The following is a 21782-nucleotide window of genomic DNA, read 5'->3' as shown; positions in this document are numbered from 1 at the left end:
TGTAACTCTTTTTATTAACAGGCAAAACAGCTAAATTACAATATTCCCACTGACAGTGTGGTGCAAATGATTACAAAATAATTCATAAAAAAACATAAAAATGTCCACATTCAAACATTTTAAAACATGCTGTTGGGTAAAAACAAACAAACCAGAAATTATTGTATAATTTTGTTGTGCTGCTCTTTAAAAAGCTGTTTTTTATTTTGCATTTTTCCGAGAAACAATTTCTGGATCTTATTTTTTCTTTCTTACAATTTCACGCCTAAATTTGTAGTTCTCCTGTATAATTATTCAGAATGTATTATTTCGAACACGCTAATTACGATTTTGTACTTTTTTAAATGTAATTTTCCTCTTTTTATATTTTCCCTCCTTGGGAAGGAGTCTAGTGCCTCACCTCAAATAAAAAGTTGGGTCAAAGGCGTTGGATGAACAGCTAAGTGTTTCTATATGAAGCGTGAATGATGTTGCCAGTCGGCCATGTTACGCAAGTATGCCAACGAGTGAACAAAACAAAACGTCAGCATGTGTGTTGAATTGCACAGCGACACACTGAGAGGTGTTTGTAATATTTGGGTGATCTGATTTTGGTGTTTGTGACATATCCATCCAAAAAAAGCCGACCCTTGCAGCGCAGGTCAAAGCAAATGGTGCAATATTGCCTCGCTGGAAATGGGGAACTGCCATCAATGTGTAACTGTGTGCTGATAACAGCTGCTGGCTAATAATATTAAGGTGTGTTCACATGCTGCAGCCTGAAAGGTATCCTTGTGCTCGTGTAGCTGCAAATAAGGATAATGGGTGTATTTTAGGATCATCCGGGAAGGCCAAATCTCCTTTTTCGCCATCTCCCTGCAGAAAAAGGGTGAAAAGTTTAGGAAAATACTCCCCAAAAACTATAGAGATCATCCTTTTTTCTGTTATTATTGTACAGTACAGTGTGTGTGTTTGTACATGCCATGGTGTATCACTGACACAGGCCAGGCTCCCCGTGTGTGTGTGTGTATAAAACTTGGTGCCACTATGTATGACTGAGAAAGAGTCGGATGAGTGACTTGATAGAGATGATGCTATGTGTATCTGTGTGTGTGTGTGTGTGTGTGTTGCATCCCTTCTATTGTATGTATTCTACACAGGAACTTGGACGTGCGTGAATGTGATTGATACCTTTCTCCAAGTAGCAATATTGTGGCTTTGTTGTCGTGGTTACCTCAGTAGCAGGAGCTGGAGCTGAACGGCGAGCTCCTTTTCCACAGTCCCGTGCATTCCAAACAGCACTGCCGACTAGAAATTGGGAAATACGAAAGGTATTCGGTAGTTCTAGCAGTTGTAAATACAACTCAAAAAAGGCCTCCACCTGTAAAAGTGTTGTCGAGGTAAGCAGATTGTTAGGAACAGCACTGTGTGTGATGTGGTGCACTTCAACACCACTGCCAAGTGCAACCACAGTACACGTTACTTAGAAATACAGTCATCCCTCGTTTATCGCGGTTCATTGGTTCCAGACCCGACCGCGATAAGTGAATTAATAAACAGATTATTTTTGGAGTTAAGAGCACAAATAAAACTTGTTTATGACTTCCTAAAAATGAGTTTTAACCTTATTAGAGCCCTGCAGACATCAAATAAACACTCCAATATCACTGTTAACACTCCTCTTATTCTGTTTACATCATAATGCGCAGGTTACGGGATGACCGCAAGCTACCGAGCTAACCAGTTAGCCTCTCCAATTATTCTATGTTTTTTCAAGACAGTGGGGAAAGAAGGACAAAGACGCCAAAAGCTTACCACTTCCACATGGAATGAGAGGAGATCTGAGCCATGGCATGTTGGCTCGGTTCTGCTAGATCAGTAGCCAGTGTCCACGCGGTGTGAAAGGTCATGTTGTCTAGCGTCAAGTCTCACAACATTACTGATGCCTACTGACCACAATACTGCATACAACTTGTCCTTCTAGATTTTTGACTAATAAAACTTGTCTTTCTGTATTTTTGACTAATAATAGGCCATAGGCAACAAACGAAACGGAATTCATTTCTGAAAAAAGGTGATATATCTCAAACTGAGGCCATTATAAAACATTTAAAGTAATGTTTTACTCAACACAACACTCAAAATAACATAAATGCAACACTTTTGTTTGTGCTCCCATCTTTCTTGAGCTGAACTGAAAGATGTGAAGCTTTTTCTGTTCTTCACAAAGCACTTTTCTCCTCTTTTGAGGTAATCCGTCCACCTCACACATCAAGATGCTGATTAGAGAGCGTGTTCATTGCACGCACGGGTGTGTCGTAGGCTGGCCACAATAAAAGGCCACTCCTCTTTGTAGCATGTTATGAAAACACTGATGGCAAAAGTGTGAAGATGCGCCTTGCACACATGACTTATTTAACATGCACGTGTAAAAAGAAGTTAAAGGGACTGACTGTATGCAGCGGCTTCCTCCGGCTGCGCCAACATTCAAAAGTACAAATATCATTGTATCCCGCCTCTTCCTGCTTTTGAGTACATAAGCTACACTGACATAACAGACTCACCCACGCGCAAGTTATGTTTGTTGTTAGCTAATGATAGCAATTTGGCAAAGTTTAGCTGTCACATTGAATGCATAGCCAATCACAACCACACAGTGACTATACTCTGTCAGTCGCACGTGACCGTATGCTGCTAGACAGCCAGCGAACCATTAAAGAAAAGTCCATACACAAGGCTTACTTTTTTGGCTTTAAGTAAGCTTTCTTTAACGTCTTTTATATCTATAAATGTACATTAAATATGCTAAACACACGTAGCTAGCCAAAACACAAGGACATATACTAGCTAACAGCTACAGCACACCAAGTTTACAAACATATTCAAAATAATAATTGAGGAACATTTGAGATAGCTATTTTAAGTGCTTTGTACACATAGATGCTCACAAATACGAAAGTTTCCCAAGGCTCGAAAGTTTTGGCGCAAACACAGCTTGTTTACGAGCTTTTTCCAACTTGGTTTCTACCATTGCTAGCTTGTGTCTCACTGAGAGGAAAAACGCCAAAGATTGTCTAATACGGAGGAGAGGACTCACTCTTGCTGTCATTGAAACGATTCTTTTTGGAGAAGATATGTCACTTTTAACTTTTTAACCATTTCTACTATACATTTTTAACTTTTCTATTGACCGACTGTGAACCCATTTACACATTTTAGATACAGATTTTGTTGTTGTACAATCTATTGCCATAAGCTACTCCTGGTAATGTATGCTAGCTGGTGGTGGTGTTGCAAGTTGCATCCATCCTTTTAACCAGAGTGCGATAAAACTAAAATAAAGTCAAATGACTTACCTTTTGATAATGCGAAGACAGGATTGTTCAAGGCGGGTGAATGTCTTGCCTCCTGCTTGTTTGTATACTCCTTTGAAAGTATGCTACCAAACGTAAACCCTGCATGACAGCACCAGTAATCACCACCTTTATGATGACAATAACGATGCTGGGCCCTGCTAGTATGATGAAGACTATGTTTGATACCTGTGTGACTAGAAGGGAGCTGCGCAGAGAGTAACTGTCGGAAGACACTGTGAGATGCGAGTGACTACAGGAGACCGGCGAGACCACTGGTATGTAACGGCTTGTTTCTTCCGAGATTTACTTTTCACACTGATTGTTCTTTACATCGCTAACCTTACTGATTTGGTTATCAACCCAACCCGACAAGCTTTTGGAAATATTATGAAAGCACTTTGCAGTCATACGAGTGTAAAAATGGGTCATGTTCTTCTTAAAGGGACCGGTTGCCCGGCTCTAACCGTCATACACGCGTACAAGAAGTCAAACATAATTAAATATATGTTTTTTAAAAAGTAAAACGTGTAATAACAGTAAAAGGAAGGTGGGTCAGCCCAATGCATCTTGGTTTTTGATACTCATTTTGACGGCAGTGCAAGTGCAAAAATAAACTACCCGTCCTCAACTATGATGATGCGAGTTTCTCAACTTGACGATTTCTCCGTGGTCGCTTCAGCCATATTGTTGCAGTTTTCTGGTTATCGTTGCACTTGTCGTTTCTGACAGCATTGCGTAGTGCCATTCTTTGGTGGCACTGAACACGGTCAGAAGAAAGAAAAAGCAAAACGCATGTACGGTTTGGCTGTTTTGGGCTTGACTGCGGTCTTTTATTTGTTTTTTTTTTTGTTTCAGCAAATGTTTACGTATTCTTGGCCTAAATTAAGCATTTTCAAGCATAAAAATGGATAAATGATATGATGAATAAACTAAAATTTAGTAAAATACAAATTAAGGCATTCATAAGACGCATTCAAATACATTGTGATGATATGTAGTATTCCACACTGGTCACTAGGTGTCAGTAATGTTAGCTTGATGGGTCAATAGCCTCTGCAGGAAGTACAGAACAGAACAGGGAGCTTTCCCAATGCTAATGTGTGAGTTATTTATGTCTTGGGTGTCTTATTTTCTCTTACTACGTCTACTATAGGGGTATTATTTCATGTCTAGAGGGCTCTAACAGTAGTAGATGTTAAAATCGTATTTAGGAGGTCGAAAACGGGTTTTCTGATGTTCTAGCTATGAAAATCTTGCATTATTCACTTAAATGGACTTATCACAGTCAGGTCTTTTGTGATTTTAATGTTTTCATATTTTAGTTTGAACTGGAAATTGTATGATGTTGACTTAAATAACAACAATTATCTTTGAAAAGGATTTTTTTGTCACGTCACTGGGCAAACTCTGTTGTGTCCGTAATTAATGAATTGTTGGTGACAACGTTTGGGGTCAAGGTAGTTGTTGGGGCTAAGCGTCCAGGAAATGTAAGGCACCAGGAAAAGTGTCCCCGTCCTGGCTGGACCAGAGACTCAATCATTTTGGGGTCACTGACTGACTTTGGCCCCTCTTCCCCACACACACACACACACACGCACACACACACACACACACGCACACACACAGTGAGACGATGGCAGACTCCTGGCTCCAGGAAGAAGACATCAATGCAAGAAAAGACACGGAGACACAAATACGTCTCATGTCTTCATGAACTAACCTTTCATCTCATTTTCTAAATCCGCTGAGCTCACCTGCTTGGCTGGCTTATCTGATGAGATTGATCATCAGCACACCGCTCTGCTGATAATGGTGGAACAGTGCTAATCAATATGAACTCACTGTGTGTCCAACGCTCACAAAGACCTCGAGTAGTTTCCGTGTGACTGATTGGACTGTCGGACTGAGGCACGTAACATCGTCTGCGTACAGCACTTCTTACTGTTCCATTCCCAGCCTCTCTTGCGCTCGCATTTTACGTCCTTTAATGAATGAGTCGCGCTTCAAAGACTTTAACATAAACATAAAACAAAATATTTAGTATATCACAGCATCTGTGTGACTGCTTGTGTCAGCATTTCATTTGTTTTTACAAAGTCTACACTTTTATTTAACGTGTAATGTCATCTTCATTTTTACAACAAGCATGTATCATTTAGTCTGAAAGGTTTAATGCACTTCCAGCTGTTGGTTATATTCATTTATTGTTTAAATGACTCTCTTTTTTGGAAAGATGGACGTAATAACCAGCTACTATTTAGCGTAGAAGCTCATTACGAATATTAAACCTAATCAAATGTATTATTATATACGTGTACATTTCAATTATTCAAATTAAAAAAGCTTTTTGCCACAAAATGATGCGCCTACACGCTTTACAATGAATATAATGTAATGAATGAATCAAATAATTTGACCTAAAACAACTGGTGACTCATTGAAACTGACCCCTGACCCATTTTGGGAACCAGAACCTAAGTTTGGGAAACCTTGGTACACATGCGGAATCGAACCGCAAATGAGTGCACAGCTCTCGGCTCCAATAATAAAATAATAATCCAGTCTCATTTTGGGTGTCACTTGATTGTGCAGGCGTACCTAATGTTGTGGCCATACATGCGCTTCATTCTCGGGCCTTTCCGTGTTCTGCTTGTGGCTTTAAGTGTGTTTGAGCAGCGGAGGTCGCAGAGTCACACGGCGACCGGACACGATCTCTCTTTTCAAATACCCGCACGCCGTCCACGGCGAGTGTGTTTTGGGAGAAATAATTAACTCCTCAGTTGCAGCAGGTTCTCAGTCGTGGCGGCTCAAGTGGCGAACTGTTTGAAGAGCAGCGCAAACACGTCTTTGCGATACTCAATGACGCGTGATAAGGATTCATCGATCTTTGCATGCAGATGCAAAACTTGTGGTGTCACGAGCATGCCAGGCCACTAGTTGGCGATGTGATATTATGAAGAACCACTCATTAGCACCTGCTGCTTGTCCTCCCTCGTCTGCATATATCTAATATGGCTAGCTAAGGCTGCTACCTAAATGTACTCTTAACTGATTATTAGCACAAATGCTGCTACTACTGTGATGGTTTGACTGTGATGCCCAGACTGAACACCATTTTTAGTGGCAAGACAAAAAAAAAAAGTCTTGTTTTTTGGCTCCAAAACCGCTGTCGTCATGTAAACAAACTGCAGGAACTAGCATATGGTGCAGGGATATGCAACTGGCAGCCTGCGGGCCAACGCCGGCCCGTGATTGACGCCGGAGCGGTCTGTGAGTTAAGTTGAAAATGTGGGAGTGACTAATATGTTTGCAGTAGATTCCCAAAAGCAGCAGAGTGCACTTTGAGTATTTTTGACTTGAGTCTTTGTAGTAGGTTTTTAAAATAAATAGAGGAGCTTTGACTAGTGTTTTTTCCCAGTAGGTGCTTAAAAACAGCAATGCTCCTGTCAGAGAGAGAATCTGTGGGGCACTTTTTTGTAGTACAAGTAGGTCCTTAAAAGCAGCAGTGATCCTTTCATATAGAGGATCTTTGACTCGTGGCTTTCACTAAGTCTTCAAAATAGCGTTAGCAAGTGTTCTTGCCAAGTAGGGGATGTTTTGACATGAAATTAAAAAGTCCATTAGCCATTTGGCATAAAAGTAAAAGTACAGCAGAGCCTTGCATTAACGTTATGTATTAGAATAATAGTCAAGGTCCTTGGGAACGTCCCTGGATAGACCTGATAGTGTACAGTAGAGTATATTTTGGTGGGCATTTATTGCGACAAGCCCACCTGTGTTCATACTTGAGTGTCTGTGAGCTATAGCGGGTGTATTTTTAGCATTTAAAGACGCATGCAGGGATCCCAGGTCCTCTGCTCTTGATAAGCGGTGACCAAAGTTCGCTCGCAAGCCTGAAGAACAAATAGGGAACACACACACACTCTAATGCAGTGGCAGTGTTTAACAGACTAACACATGAGGCTTACCTGTAGTGTGATGTGGCGGTCCGAGGGAAAGCCGCTTGTTTGCACGTGGAGGAGCAACCGAAGGGTAACGCTGGGGGTTAGCTAAAGGTGAGATGACGTCATCACAACAATGGCTGAAGGTGTCTGTGGAGAGGTCGCGCAGGGTTCACCAGGTAGGGTTAAAGAGCGGGCCAAGATGGCCATCTCCAACTCCAAATAAATAGTTTTCGTTGTTCATTTGTTCCACAAAAGTCAGACAAAATACCAAAACGTGCAAAAAGCTGTTTTTCTCGTAGCAAATCATGTAAATCCAATGAATCCATCCAAGAAGCCCAAAAATGCAACCATCCATTTTCTACGCCGCTTATCCTCACTAGGGTCGCGGGGGTATGCTGGAGCCTATCCCAGCTGACTTTGGGCGAGAAGCAGGCTCCACCCTGGTCGGGTCGCCAGCCAATGGCAGGGCACTTATAGACAAACAAGCATTCACGCTCACATTCATACCTACCGACAATTTAGAGTCGCCAATCAACCTAACATGTTTTTGGAATGTGGGAGGAAACCCACGCACGCATGCACGCACGCACAGGGAGAACACGCAAACAGATGCCCAGCAGCAACATGTAGAGCGCTTTGTTCGGACACTCAATTCAGCGGAATATTAATAATGTATTTGATTTTATGTAGCGCTTTTCAAGGCACTCAAAGCGCTTCACAGTGAAGCGTCGCTCCTCAGTCACCCACGGGTGGGTGGTAAGATACATCTGTAGTCACAGCTGCCCTGGGCTAGTCTGACAGAAACGTGGCTGCCAGTGTGTGCGCCTACGGCCTCTCCCACCACCACCATTCATTCATTCACATTCACACACCCATGCGGACAGCACTCAAGTGAAGTCTTCTGCTCAGGGACTGGGTGGAGGGAGCGAGGATCGAACCGCCAACCTTCCGGTTTCTGGACGGCCTGCTCTTCTACCTCCGGATCCACTGCCGCCCCCAGTGATGCAGCACAGGGCACACAAGCTAGTTTGTTACGTGCGATATTGTACGATAACCGAGACAGTGTGTGAAAACTGGCAACATTTTTGGGAAAATATCACCAACCTGGGGCGGAGGAAGACCGAGGTTTGACTGCAGTGGGAAATAGTGGGACAGGAGGAGCGCTGGAAAACAAAAGAGGCTCCACTCTCGGCCTCCTCTTATCTGTCTGAGGGTCTTATCCACCTCTGGCTCTGTTAGTGTAACCCCCCCTCCCCCATTCTCTCCCTCCCTCTTCTCCTTCCACCTCATTCCTCCAACCCAAATGGGCCCTCAACCCCCCCACCCCCACCACCACCGTTATCAGCACAGGGCTGACGTCAGGGGGCCCGCCGGTGCTGGGGGCCGGAGACGGACGCTGATAGCGCAGCAGAGGATGCCTCCGCACAGGCTGTGGGAACTGTGGACCCAGCCCACCTTGACACAGCAGTGGCCCCTGCACATCCATGACGTGCACTCACGTGCACAGCGCCGACCGAGTTATGGTGTTTTCTTAAAATCTGCTGTGCCTCGGGACAGGATCCGATTTCCTCTTAACTGGTCGGAGAATGATGATTTATTTACTCCAAATTCTCTATCGTTGTTCACCCAGCTATGCAAGCCACATACGGCGACAGGCAGTGACAAGCACCTTCCAGCTCACGCGTGCCCCCACCCCTTCAGGATGAGGAGAGTACTGCAGCGCCTCCCGTATGTCATTTCTGTGTGTTTCATTTTTATGGTCTGATTAGCGAGAATAATGACATCATGCTTCTAATGTATTTTGATCAACCATAGAAATGTGTTACCTTAATTTCAGGTCATAAATCAGCTTCGAGGTCGTTTCTGGTCCACCGAGCAAGGCCGAGTGACCCTGAAACCTCTTTGTGTTTTAAAGACGTGGATGTACATGAAGTGTAAAAGTTCACGGTGTCACAGAATTCATGCATCATCAAGGGAAACTCCCGAAAGATGCTGATAAAAAGGCACATCGGAGATATGATGAAGGGAAAGTCGGCTTTCACACGTCACTGAAGGCGATGAAAAAGCCTGAGGCCAGTCTTCGCCGCACTTGCTGGCTAATTTGTCTCCATGGAGGGCAGCAGATAGCGATGATGTCAGGGCGGACCACAGCATCTACAGGGGTCTGCATTCATACACTGGTGTACGGATGGGAATGAGGCTGTAGGCGCCAATTGGCGGCCACGTTTCCGTCAGACTACCCCAGGGCACCTGCGGCTACAGACGTAGATTACCACCCCCAGTGTGTGACAGCGCTTTGGGTACCTTGAAAAGCGCTATCAAATCTAATGCGTTATTATTACTACAGCGTTGGCAGATGTTTCTAGAAGGTGTTTTCATGTTTCTGATGGGTCATCGGGTGCAAGTTTGATCCGAGAGGGCCGAGACAGATGAAGTTTCACATCATTAGTTGCAGGTGCAGCGCTCCCAAAGAGTGCAAACACACCCCCGCCGACTCCCACAGCCCGTGTCATCTAAACCCTGTTAATTATCATCTCAACGTGGCTTTGTGCTCCCATTCGGACATTTCATTTGGCCGTTTGTTGCATTTACAGGACGGGACAGGACGGGACAGGACAGGGCAGGACCCAGGAGTCAATGCAGCCATCAATCTGTCACACATTTATTTCCACTTTTTCCTCGCTGCGTCTCATGTTTTCAGACATGGATCTCTCGGATGGGGAGGGGAGACACACTTATCAGTAGCTTGTCCCCGATAAGGCGGAGAAGATTTGTAACGGTTTCTCTGTGTGTGCGTGTGTGCGTGTGTTGACTATTGCTCTTTCCCGCTCTGACCTCTTCTGGGTCTAGCAAGTGGGAGGGTGGCCTTGACAGACTGGAGAGGAGGTTCTGAGGCGTAGCGTAAGAATGAGGCGAAAAAGAAAGAAAGAGCGCGTTGTTTGCGGCGCTCACTCCCTAAAAGTGCAGCCAGCGTCCTTGGGTGTGAAGATGTGCAAAAATAATGAGCAGGACCGGCTGTAAAGCTTGGAGGTGCGGGTTTGCATCCCCTTCAGTCGTATGTGCTAACTCAACAAAAATCAGCTTCTTCTGGCATCCTTCTCTGGCCCACATTTTGCATCTTTGAGTTGACACACCACACACACACTGACTGGTATCCACGCAATAATAGCAGACCTCATTAGTCTTCTTAATTGGTCCACAACTGTTGTGGTGGTCTGGCCAAATGCCCGGCTTAAGTAAACCCACTCAGTGGAAGGAGGAAACACTGTGCAGGCCGACCAGCAGATCACAGAGTGCAGCTTCATTCCTTGTAGACTAAACCACCTGAGGAGGAGCCACGGGATTTTTCTTTGGAATGAAACACGCTTGCAAAAATGTCCCGGTAGTCCTTTATCTGTGCAACTGCCCGAAAAAATGTTGTTTATTTGGGGCACACTGAAAATAGCGTGTATTATTAATAGTACTCTGGGAATAAAGATTATTACATTAAATTGCAAAAATAATGTTATTGTTTTACAAGAAAGGTTTACAGAATTAAACTCATAAACCCATTACAAGACAGTGAAATGACTTAGGTCATAATATTACTCATACTCTTACGAGAAAAAACCATAATGTGGAAATAACGTCTTGATTTTACATTAAGGTTTAAAAAAATACATGAATGAAGTCATCATATTACGTAGTCATAATATTAAAGGGGCAGTCTGGATTTTTTGACGTGAAGTTGTACGACATCCCCATCAGCATTGTAGTCCAATAACAGCGACTTACCCCCCATGATGCGTACATGGGTGTCCAAAGTGCGGCCTGGGTGCCATTTTTGGTCCGCAGCTCGTTATTTTATTAGCCCGCTGCATATTCTGAAACTAAAATGAATTTACTATGAATGAGTGAAGTTGTTAGCTCTTACTCTGGTTTATTTGCTCTCAAAGCTAAGTGGATTGGTTTCAACATCTTTATTGTACAAAATGTATCATCCTTGAAATTGTATGTACACGGCCCTCGCTGGGAGAAGGTTGGACACCCTGTTGTAATATCTCCACTTTATTGTGGTCACATGACCGCTCTTTTCTGGTAATTTGCCTTCTTTTCAGCTTGGCCGTAATACTCCTTCATACTAAACACTCCCTTCGTTTGACACACGATTGGCCTTCACACACGTTGACTTCTAACTCTGTAGCGTCACATACTAAGTGGATGTTTACAATGAATACGCTTTACTTGGCGGACATTGTTGCCACACGTACACACGTTATGTTGTCCGCTGCGTGTGTGTGGCTGTCAGTGAGCGGCTGAGCGTGCGTGTGGCGGCGTCTATAACATGGCGGAGAATCCATCAAAGCTTATCATTATAAGTAAACATGACAGAGTGGACAAAATGTCTTGTGTGCCGCCAGACTTGCTATCTAACCACAAGCCATATCTGTGATGATGGACCGATGTGGCGCTGGCTTGCTCTAAAGCAAGTGTGTGGGAGTGGGAAAACACACACACACACACACACAACAAGATCAAAAAGAACACACATCTCCAGACGGTAATAGCACGCTCAACTTACCTTTAACACGACCACTCAGAGGACTATTAGTAGCTCAACGGTGCATGAAAAGCTAACTTATCATACATGCTGTCATAAATCATACAGGAATTTATAGCTGTTGTTTAGCTAGGGGGTCATATTTGCACTTATGGACTGTTTTCTTTGGGTTTTTTTGGTCTGAAAAAGGGAGTTATTACAGTACATGGCAACCCTGTTTTATGGCAGGAGAGTTAAACAAGTGATTTATTAGTGTGCTTAGATCAGTGGTGAGTACCACCCCAAAAAGCAGGGAAACTGCCTTCCATAAACATCAAACAACGTTTCAGCAAAGGGAAATTTCATTTGAATTTTTGGTTTGTGTTTGTATTTTTATTTCACGTGTATATGTCTCAAATATTGTTTTATTATTTACTTTTTGACAAGAAGATTATCTTAATATTATGTTTAAAGAAAGTGCTTTTACGAGAATGAAGTTAAAATTTTACCGTTTCTATGAGAATAAGTTCTATAGCTTTCTGCTTCTCAAGACCGATTTGATACCGATGACCAATATCTATTTTTGCACATGTGGAGGTAAGAAGGACGTGAACAAATTAGGATTTGACCAACTGTACCTTTTGATTTGTCCCAATCAAATATGATGACATTACTACTCCCACATCGCTAATACCATCAGGAGAACCGGAGTATGGAGCGGAGGGAGCCGCCTGCTGTGGCCCAGCAAGGTACACTGTATTCAGACACATGTTCCGAGCAGCCAGTGTGACGCCACGGAGGTCTCTGGCAAACCTTTTGCGCTTTTCACACGCTGCGACGCTGGCGTTTCAGGTGGCTGATACAGTTTTTTGTGTTCTCAATGAGGTTTTTTTCTCATCGTGGAGCATTTGGTACAACGTCCTTTCTCTTAAAGTGAATGTTTGTTTACATGAGAGCTCAGGGGGACGTTACAACAGGCCGTTAACGTCACAGGCAGGAGATAAAAGGAGCGCTTGATTTGTTTTTGCTGTTTTTAATGTTATTGGATTGATAGGATTTATCCGTGTAACGTCACGATTCCCTGATATCGCCCTGATAATGATCCTGCACCCCTAATAAATAATATGTATCACACTTTGATTTTTTTCCCCGAAAATGTTTTTCAGGACATGGTCGTCAGTGGAAAAGGGTTGGACACCCTTGCTCTAAGTACCAGTGGTGTTACTCGTGCCACAGCATGACAGTCGTTATGTTATGCGCTAAGGGTCAATTAAGGTTAGCCCATACAAAAAAAGTGAAAATGTAGCCATTTATTGAATTTCGCATTCTCTTAGCGTCCAGTCTTCTACTTGTAACAACAGCAGCGATAAGCAGGGGAAACAACGCCGCACTGTTTGCTCCCCTGCCACAGTCATGTGATGGAAAAAGGGTGTTTATTTTCTACTTCTACTCCCATCTTTCTTTTTTGGGGGCACCCACACGCTTCCCGGAGCTTTAAGAGCTACAACCCCAGCGGTGATAACCTTTTGCCTAGCTGCTGAGTTCCTGGGTTAAAGGTGACGTGCCGCAGTGCCTGGCAGATTGACAGCGGCTGTAGTGGCACTGGATGGTGTACAGTAGAGAGAGGGGCTTTTTTAAGCCCTGTCTGGTCCTGCTGGCCAGTGTGAGGGCTAATTACCCACATGCTAACCCAGGAAGGGGGTCTTTCAGTCATCGACCACCAAGGGAGAGGCACTAACCTCCATCATGCAGCTGTTGCAGCCCTTATCACCACCTCGAAAGCATTAATAGAAAATAATGCTCATGGAATTTATTACACAATTTGTCTCTAATGAGTTGAGGAGGCTGCAAGGGAACATTGTTCAGTTTATTTTCCCATTTTCCAGGGTTAAAGTCTCTTCCCATCATAAAACCCGTTCATGTTTTAAGCAACATTTGCATACGGTCCGCTGGGTACGTCGCTATGGAGATCTGGAATGGGGAATTTTGCCCATGTGAGACATGAACACACAGCTGAAAAAGAGGCATCTAATCAATGCACGTAATGGGACACACCTATTCCGCCGACAAAGCCTGCTATTAAAACACCGCCACAAACCTCCAGCAAGGTTTTCTGCTTTTCTATCCATGCCGTTGTAACGGTCACATTCATGACCACATGGAATACTTCCAGTATTTAGCCAAACTTTGGTCACTTTCACCCTTACCGGAGCTTCTTTCCTGGGCGCATTGATTTCACATAGTGACACAAAGGAACGCTACACCTAGCATTAAATTTAATGTGCTGCAGGTTTATTCTGCTCCCCTACAAGGTCAACGGTCTTAAATGGCTTCTTTTCCTTCTTTATGTATTATTTTGGGTAACAGAAGTGTAAATGTGACAATATATGTCTTATTTCATGTCTGCAAGGCTCTAATCATGTGAAAAAACATTTAGAAATCTTAAAACAAGTTTTCTATGCCATATATTCAGTTTACAAAGAAGGAATCCTACTTTGCGGAAATTCATTTACCGTACCACGGTCGGTCTGGAACAAATGAACCGCGATACACGAGGGATTGCTGTATATTCACTTTGCTACTTTTTGTGTTTTGGGATTCATGTGGGGAACCTTCTGTGGTGCAACATCTGCTGCCTTTGCGGCTATAAATGAAACCCTAACCCTGTCACATATTTCTTGTCCTAATTTGCTCGTCACACAACAGCCTGTCAGCATCTTTATGTCTTCTTATAAACACACTCGGGGGGGGGGAAATGGAGGAACTGCCTTCTGAGTGCTGCCTTAACTGCGTTTCCTTCGCAGGTTGGCTTCATTAGAAAGAATTTATGACCCCCCCATATTTGCCATCGATCATCGTTTGTGTGACATAACTGTTTTGGGTGTTTAGGTTTCACGGCTTCCTGCTGCTGCTGCGTACTTGACGTTATCAGCCGTTGTAGTCAAAGCTGGACGTGTGTGTGACGTCTGGGCGGAATCATTATAGATCTGCTCAAGGCCTCTCTTACGCGTTGTTGTGATTGTAACGTTATCGGCGACATGAATAATGGTGACTTCGGAGGCGGCTGTCCTGTCCCACGAAGTCACATGATCATGTTGAGGGTCATGCCAGTGGGAGATGATACCCAGGCCCGCAGGTTCCCTGCCAACACAAACCCCTCTCTCAAGCTAATAACCACCCCCATAATCCTTTGCTCCGAGGGGTTTGTTGTAGGAGCACTTGATGTGAGGAGGAGGAACTCACCGGCGCCACGGCGATCCCAACAAAAACTTATCTCCTCTCGCGCAACGATAGCGCCTGTCAAAATAAATGCCAAGATACACACTGAACCAGCAACTGGTTAACTCCTGTACTGTCCAATCACAAGACAGGATGCTGCCGTGCCCCGCCTTAAAGGGTCCAACTTGAGTCAGGTCAAATAGGCCTAAACTCCATTGTTGCTCAGGAGAATCTTTATTCAAGATTCAAAGATGAACTGAAAATAAACGTATGTCCATTACAATAAAGGCATAGTGGAGCTAATATGTGGGCTCAATTATTATAAAGTGATTGTACTGATTTGGTAAATTGATTGAAATTTACTGTACAATGACACCTGATCAAAATCTGCAGCGTCCCTAAATTGTACTACTTGCTGCCTAAGGTTGCCCCCTGGCGACGCACCTACGGAAGCTACACACTAGTAAGACAATCAGATGTTGAGAATGAGCCCTTTCTTCAACATTCTCAACTGTCACGCAAGTATAAAAGAAGTTAGCTGGTAAATTCAAATGTAACCACTCACCCTGTGATGAAACATGACCTGATTTTGAGGCTGTAAGGTGAAAATTGTGCTTGAAAAACCACAAGCTGTATGCGATAAAACGATAAATTATGCAACGAGTGTTAATAAAAGGAACATTTTCTGCGTGTGCCTACGAAGAAGTGTCTTCACGTTACACAAACTGAACACTGCCGTGGACATAACTGTACGTTTATTATCTTTTTTGTCATATTTCATTGGGCAACCAGGACAAAACAAATCTGTGTTCCACTTGAAAGCCGACCTACTGACCAAATAATATCTGGACGTCTAATACATCAACATTGTAAGACCAGTTGAAAGACTGATGCCAGATGCCAGTATTTGCAGGAGGCTTGTGGGAATGTTGCTCCAGGTGGTGAAGATGGCTTCACGGAGGGCATCCGCCGTCTGGAACTGATGTCCATTTTTGGAAACCTCCCTTGCCACCCATCCCCAAATGTTCTCAGCTGGATCTAGATCAGAGTAACTCACAGGATGATCCAAAAGAGTGAGCTTATTCCTCTGGAAGAAGTCCTTTGTCAGGCGGGCATTGTGAGCTGCAGCGTTGTGCTATTGAAAAATCCCGCCATTGCCACACAGAAGAGGACCTTTAGTGGTGAGGGATGCCCCCTGCAGCATCTCCACCTGGCAAGCTGCCATTAGACACCCCTGCACAACCTTCATTGAAGGCTCATGATGGCACCTTCTCCACTGTGTTATGTCTCAGGTGGGATCTCCTTGTCATGCCAGTAACGTTGGAAGCCATCAAAACCGTCAAGGTTCCATATTTTCTCATCTGGTCTTCATCAGCCGTGTGCTTTTCGCATTTATGAGTGTTGTCGAAAAAAAAAGGTGTTCCCTGACCGGGAATCGAACCCGGGCCGCGGCGGTGAGAGCGCCGAATCCTAACCACTAGACCACCAGGGATGTGATGTATTGATTCGCCATCGTATTTATATAACTGCGCGTCAACTCTGTATTGCTGATGTCGAAGGCAGGTCAAATTACTCACTTTGTCGTATTAGACAAACCAATACAAACAAGATATGCATAAGATACAATTGCAACAATGACGTTGGCGACCGGTGTGTGTTATACCCTTTATTTGCCACAAGGGGGTGCCCAAGGTCGCGTCTTCAGTTTGACGTTAGCTTGGATGCAGGATGCACGCGAGGTATGTTCAGCGATTTTGGCGAAACTAATATTTACATTACCCTCTCATCGTAGCCTTTCTGTGCATTGTTGCACCTTAAGCGTTACAATGAATAGCATGGAACTACATCCGCTTCTTCAAAGACGGACGAGGAGGAGAAGGAGGACCGGCGTCTTCAGTTGACATATCCCTACTGTGTCCACTAGGCTTGCATTGTCTTGTAAACAAAGTAGCTAGCTAGCGAGCATTAGCAAGCATTGGCAAGCATCAGCAGCGAGACCGGACCTTGCTCTCTGTTTTCGATCCGAGCACGGCACAGATTGTTAATCTCAGTTGAGTCCGTCTCTCCGGTGAAGATTTGAATAATGTCTTAACGCCGATGCAAAGCAAGGAGTGGAGCTAAACGCGGTGTAACGTCGCTGCACGTCACTTTTCCCCAGTAATTAACATTAACCGTGTTATTATGTAACATTTTTAGGCTACTTGGAAAGTCAGGCTTGTTGTGACATGCTATTTTTTTAAATCGCGTTCTGAACCCTCTGAACACAGGTGATTCATTTTTAATTCACATGCAGGCATTCAGAGAATAATTAGAATGATTACATAATTGTACTTAAATCAGTATTAAGTAGAAGCAGTTGTGCATGTCTTCTTGCAGAATGCTAGTTTTTTTTTTTTTTTTTGCTTTTTGAATGGTCTCATCTTCCACTGAGCATGACGAGGCTTCTTGTGTTTGGGGGTATTGCAGTCAAGGGAATGTGGTTCATTGCAGGACAAGGAAGAAGTGTGACGACAACAACACAGCACTGTGAGGCGAGGGGTCTTCTCCAAAGGCTGCAGGCTAGGTGGGACACAGTGGACGTGGATGGTTTTATGGGTGTCCTCCATTGCATGCAGAATTAGCACCCAGGACAGATGGAAAAGAGGGACAGAAAGCCTGGATACTTTGCCAGGTAAGACCTGTCTATTTCTATACTATACTATACTATACTATACTATACTATAGGTATACAGTGGTACCTTAAATCATATAGAAAAAGTAGAGGAAATAGTGGACATTGAATTCAGTTGTTTATTTTTTAACCGTGCAAGCAATGTATTCATGTTTTAAGTAACATTAGCATTCCTAATCATCAAACAAGTGGAAAAACAACTCAACTAGTTCCAATACCCACCCACCCTTGATGAAACATGACATCATTTTAAAAGTTATAAGGCGTTATGAACATGTAGACTTTTAAAAACATTCTTAACAGGCATACAAGTGTAAAGAGAAGTTAACAGCTGTTTGGGAAAGATGAAATAAAATCCAACTACTCCCCCTTAAGTTACATGAAAAGGTTTCTCAGTCAAAATTGGAGGCGTTGCACTTTTTCTGGCATGCTTAACTGTCATACAAGTGTAGAAAGATGTTAACTGGCATATAATAACACTTACGATAGAATATACCAACTCACCCTAATTTTATGGTTTTTAATGTTTTAAAAGTAACAGCTGTGTAATAAACCAAATAAGTCTATTGTGTGCCCGCCATTCACATTTTTGAAAGGTGTGGGAGGATACATAGGGACATACGAGGATTACCAAGGAGGTGAGTGCCTCCACATCCTTGTAGATGCTGACTGAGCTGAAGTCCCAGAAGACTGTTTATGCGGCTTTTGAGGCATGTTTTTTCCAATAACGTTGGTCGAATTGCAAACGATACCGTAGACTTTTCCTGTATAGTGTGCATTATCACACTTCCCATTGACAGCCATTGCGTTTCGTGCGTTGTCCATACGTTCATTTAAAATAAAATACAATATTGTATCAGCACATCATGGTCCACTGCCATTTTGCACCCCTCTGCCAGGTGCGTCATCCCCTGATACTCTTGTCAGCACGTATTCCGACACAATAATAGCCACACCTCATCACTGTCGAATAGCTGCCCAAGGACGATGAGGAGGATGTTGATTGCAAGCTGAATGTTGGCTCCGTACTGAAACCTGAAGCCGGGAAGCGGGACTGGTCACAGCCACGCTAACTAGCCAGTAATTGTCACTTAATGTTGGACAAAGCGAGCCACACACTTTGGCAGGCGTTCATTGATTGAATCATGGCAGTAGGAAAACATGATTGAACTTTGCACTACTGCGTATGGAATGCTTTGTTTATGTTAGGTGGATATTCTTTAAGGATCTAGCCGTTCCAATTTGACTGGGGTTGGGCATCGGGTCTCCAGCATCGACAGCCACCGGCACTAACATTCCGATCCTCCCGAGGTCGTTCACGTTTTTTATTTCAATTCCTAGTTTGCCGAGCGAAGAAGAAGCGGCTAAAAGTTGGGCTGAACTTGATAAAAAACAGCACTCTGTCCACTGTCCACATGGGAACGTTCCTGTGATTTATTTGTTTATTCATTTGCCAGGTACAAGTGTACTCCTGTAAAAAGAAGCTTCATAACATTTATATTCAAGGTGAATGGTTTGATATTTGTGTACGGGTTGAAAATAGCCCTGGAAGAAACTGGTGGTCAAGTTGATAAAAAGTTGAAATCATTTTTTTTTAAAACATGGAGAAGTTCAGACATTTGTTCCAAAAAGAACTCTGGTTTGCGCCCTCATTTAAACCATGCAAACTTTTATGACCCTGCCTCTTTAAAGCATCGGATTTGAGAATCGTTCACAATCAGAATCGGACCCGTAATCGTTGAAACGTTGCCCAGCTCTAATTTTGACCATTCAATTCATCCACGTCCATGACTGCATGTGTTGTTTATGCATTCGTATTGTCAGCCTCTGTTACTCGGAGATCACACAAAAGTGTAGTAACAGAAAGGCCGTCTATGTTCTGCAGCTGTGCCTTTCAGACAGAACACAGCCACTTTCACACAGAATCGACATCCTGCAATCACTTTACCGTACATACTCGGATGTGAAACTTCGCACAGGCAGCTGCCTCTGTTACAGAGGCTAGCAGATATTATCTTAAAAGATGGAAAATTGCTTGTTATACAAAATCGTGTGAAAGGGGCTGCTGGTTTGAGCCCTCCTTGGTGTTTCTGTTGACTTCAGGACCAAAAAATGCTGGGTCATAGAGATGGATTCTTCTTTCATTATTGATGTAGCCTTGCTTGCATATTTGTTAGGAGTGAAGGTTGGTAGCGAGAAGGGCAGTTTTCGGGAAATAGCCCTGAGTGAAACAGATGGTGTTGTTGGGATTGCAGATTCCAGTGTTGGCACATCCAGTGTGCGGTGCATCAGTGGAAGTGGCGGCCCCAGGCTGTGGGAGAGGCCTTAGCGCTGTCTGCAGTCCCTATCGACCCCATCTTGCTCTCTCGCTCCATTAAGAAGACTTCTCTTTTGTTTTCTTTTAGCCTGGAAGACGCATCAGCCGCCCCGATCAGTGAAAGCATTTGGTAAATCAATGGAAGTCTTGTCCTTGATGACCGTTTTATACTCACTCTCAAGTTACCACCTTCCACTTTCGTTATCTTTTAAGTGCCGCAACAACCTGCAAGTCCGATTGGCTGCTTATGCGCCAGCCGCCCCCCTTTGTGAACCCCAACCGATGGCATTACATCACTGTGGTGCCTGTTAGTGATTACGTTAAACAAGGGCTGCCATAGCAACCTAGCAAATTAAATAGCTCCAGAAACCACAGCATTTTTTGACTATTCAAATTCCCACTCGTTCTATTCACCTTTGGAAGAAATCAGAACGTTTGAGCAACCACCCTTTACAAGGCAGACTTATGAATTGTTTACCAAACCAGTCCATAACATTCTTTTGAGGCATGGCTTGCTTTTGTTTTTTTGATGTTTCAGTGACTTTAGGTGTGGTTTAGTATTTTTATTCCAGTATTTCAGTGGCCTTTTATAATGGGAATGTAATAAAATGCCTACCAAACCAGTTTAGTAGTGTAGTTAGCTTAATAGAGTATAGACAGATTATGCTGAAAGGACTCAACAAAGTATTTATATTACGTTGTTTTGATTGAGTGACTTTAGATGCTTTTATAGCCGCTCTTTGGGTCGGATATATTGGGACCTTTTACAACGGAAACTCAATAAATGCGTACCAAACTACTCCATAGGTAGTTAGCTGGGAAGATTATTTTCATAACAGTCTTTTGAGGGCTGGTTCCATTTTGCTTTTGCAGTTTTGAGTGTCTTTAGCCACATTTTGGGTAGGCTGTTTTGGGACCCTTTAACCAACTGGTGGCTTGCGACCCAAAAATACTGTATATGAAAATAATCTCTTTTTTTAATGCAGTGGTGTATCAACTGTCATTAAGATGTTGATTGTGTCCGTCCCATCTCTTATTGAGCCCTGGGCAGTGCTTGCTTGTGAGGATGTTATGCTTACAGGTGGAATGTGATTCTAGCCTGCATCTTGGCTTTGTGTTCTTGCTGACGGAGTATCAGTTCTTTTTCTCCGCTACTCGTCTTTTGCATTTTTGTTGCTGTTTTTCAATTTTACAAATATTTCAACTATATGGCTGTGATTTTGTTCACAACACTGACTTATTCCCACAATATTTTCAGTTGATTCTCATAATATCACAGCTTTTTCCCAATTTTCCCACTTCGCAACTTTGTTTTGTTGTTGATGTTGTGAAAATGATTGAGGAAATCTTTGTGAAATGACATTTTTTCCTCATTGTATTACGAGTTACGTTATGCTTGTAATTTTTATCTTTTTTTATATTAATATTCTGACTTTATTCTAATATTTCTACTTTAGTCTCATAAAATAACTGCTTTTTTCCCATTTTCCTTGGTGATTTTGTTAAGTTTCCTTGTTTAATTGTATTTCTAAAATGTGCCGAGGGGCCGATTTAAAAACTCAGACACTGGCCTCACATGGCCCCCGGGCCACATTTTGGACACCCCTGTTCTAAGTTGTCTATTTTGTTGTCATATTTGGAGGTGTTTGAAATCGGCATGTGACATCACAAATGCTACTCCTCACTAGCGCATACATTTCATTGTAGAGTAGCATCGAGCTAGCACATTTGTTTAAGTGCGTTTCGTTCATGTTGAATGTCACAGGGACACTTTTAT

At 43.2% G+C, this 21782-nt stretch overlaps 1 protein-coding gene and 1 non-coding gene across 7 annotated transcripts in view; one reads left to right on the top strand and one right to left on the bottom strand.

The window, feature by feature from the left end:
- The window catches only part of LOC129172148 (nuclear receptor coactivator 7), a 45338-nt gene that overhangs the window by 11242 nt on the left and 12314 nt on the right, over positions 1 to 21782 (top strand). For 2 of the 6 annotated variants that reach the window (XM_054761607.1, XM_054761602.1), the window contains exons 1-2: positions 16857 to 17284; positions 17508 to 17688. In XM_054761607.1, the coding sequence (XP_054617582.1) occupies positions 17651 to 17688 (38 nt within the window). In that variant the 5' untranslated portion in view covers positions 16857 to 17284; positions 17508 to 17650. Of the gene's footprint in view, positions 1 to 16636; positions 16757 to 16856; positions 17285 to 17483; positions 17689 to 21782 lie in introns of those variants that run through there. The other 4 variants (XM_054761604.1, XM_054761605.1, XM_054761603.1 and 1 more) reach the window with 4 other exon arrangements.
- trnae-cuc (transfer RNA glutamic acid (anticodon CUC)) lies at positions 16438 to 16509 on the bottom strand. Its single transcript has one exon. It is a non-coding gene; the product is annotated as a tRNA-Glu (tRNA).

The sequence above is a fragment of the Dunckerocampus dactyliophorus genome, chromosome 19, assembly GCF_027744805.1.
Source record: "Dunckerocampus dactyliophorus isolate RoL2022-P2 chromosome 19, RoL_Ddac_1.1, whole genome shotgun sequence".
Classification (NCBI taxonomy): Eukaryota; Metazoa; Chordata; class Actinopteri; order Syngnathiformes; family Syngnathidae; genus Dunckerocampus; species Dunckerocampus dactyliophorus.
This window is presented reverse-complemented; position numbering and strand designations above follow the sequence as displayed.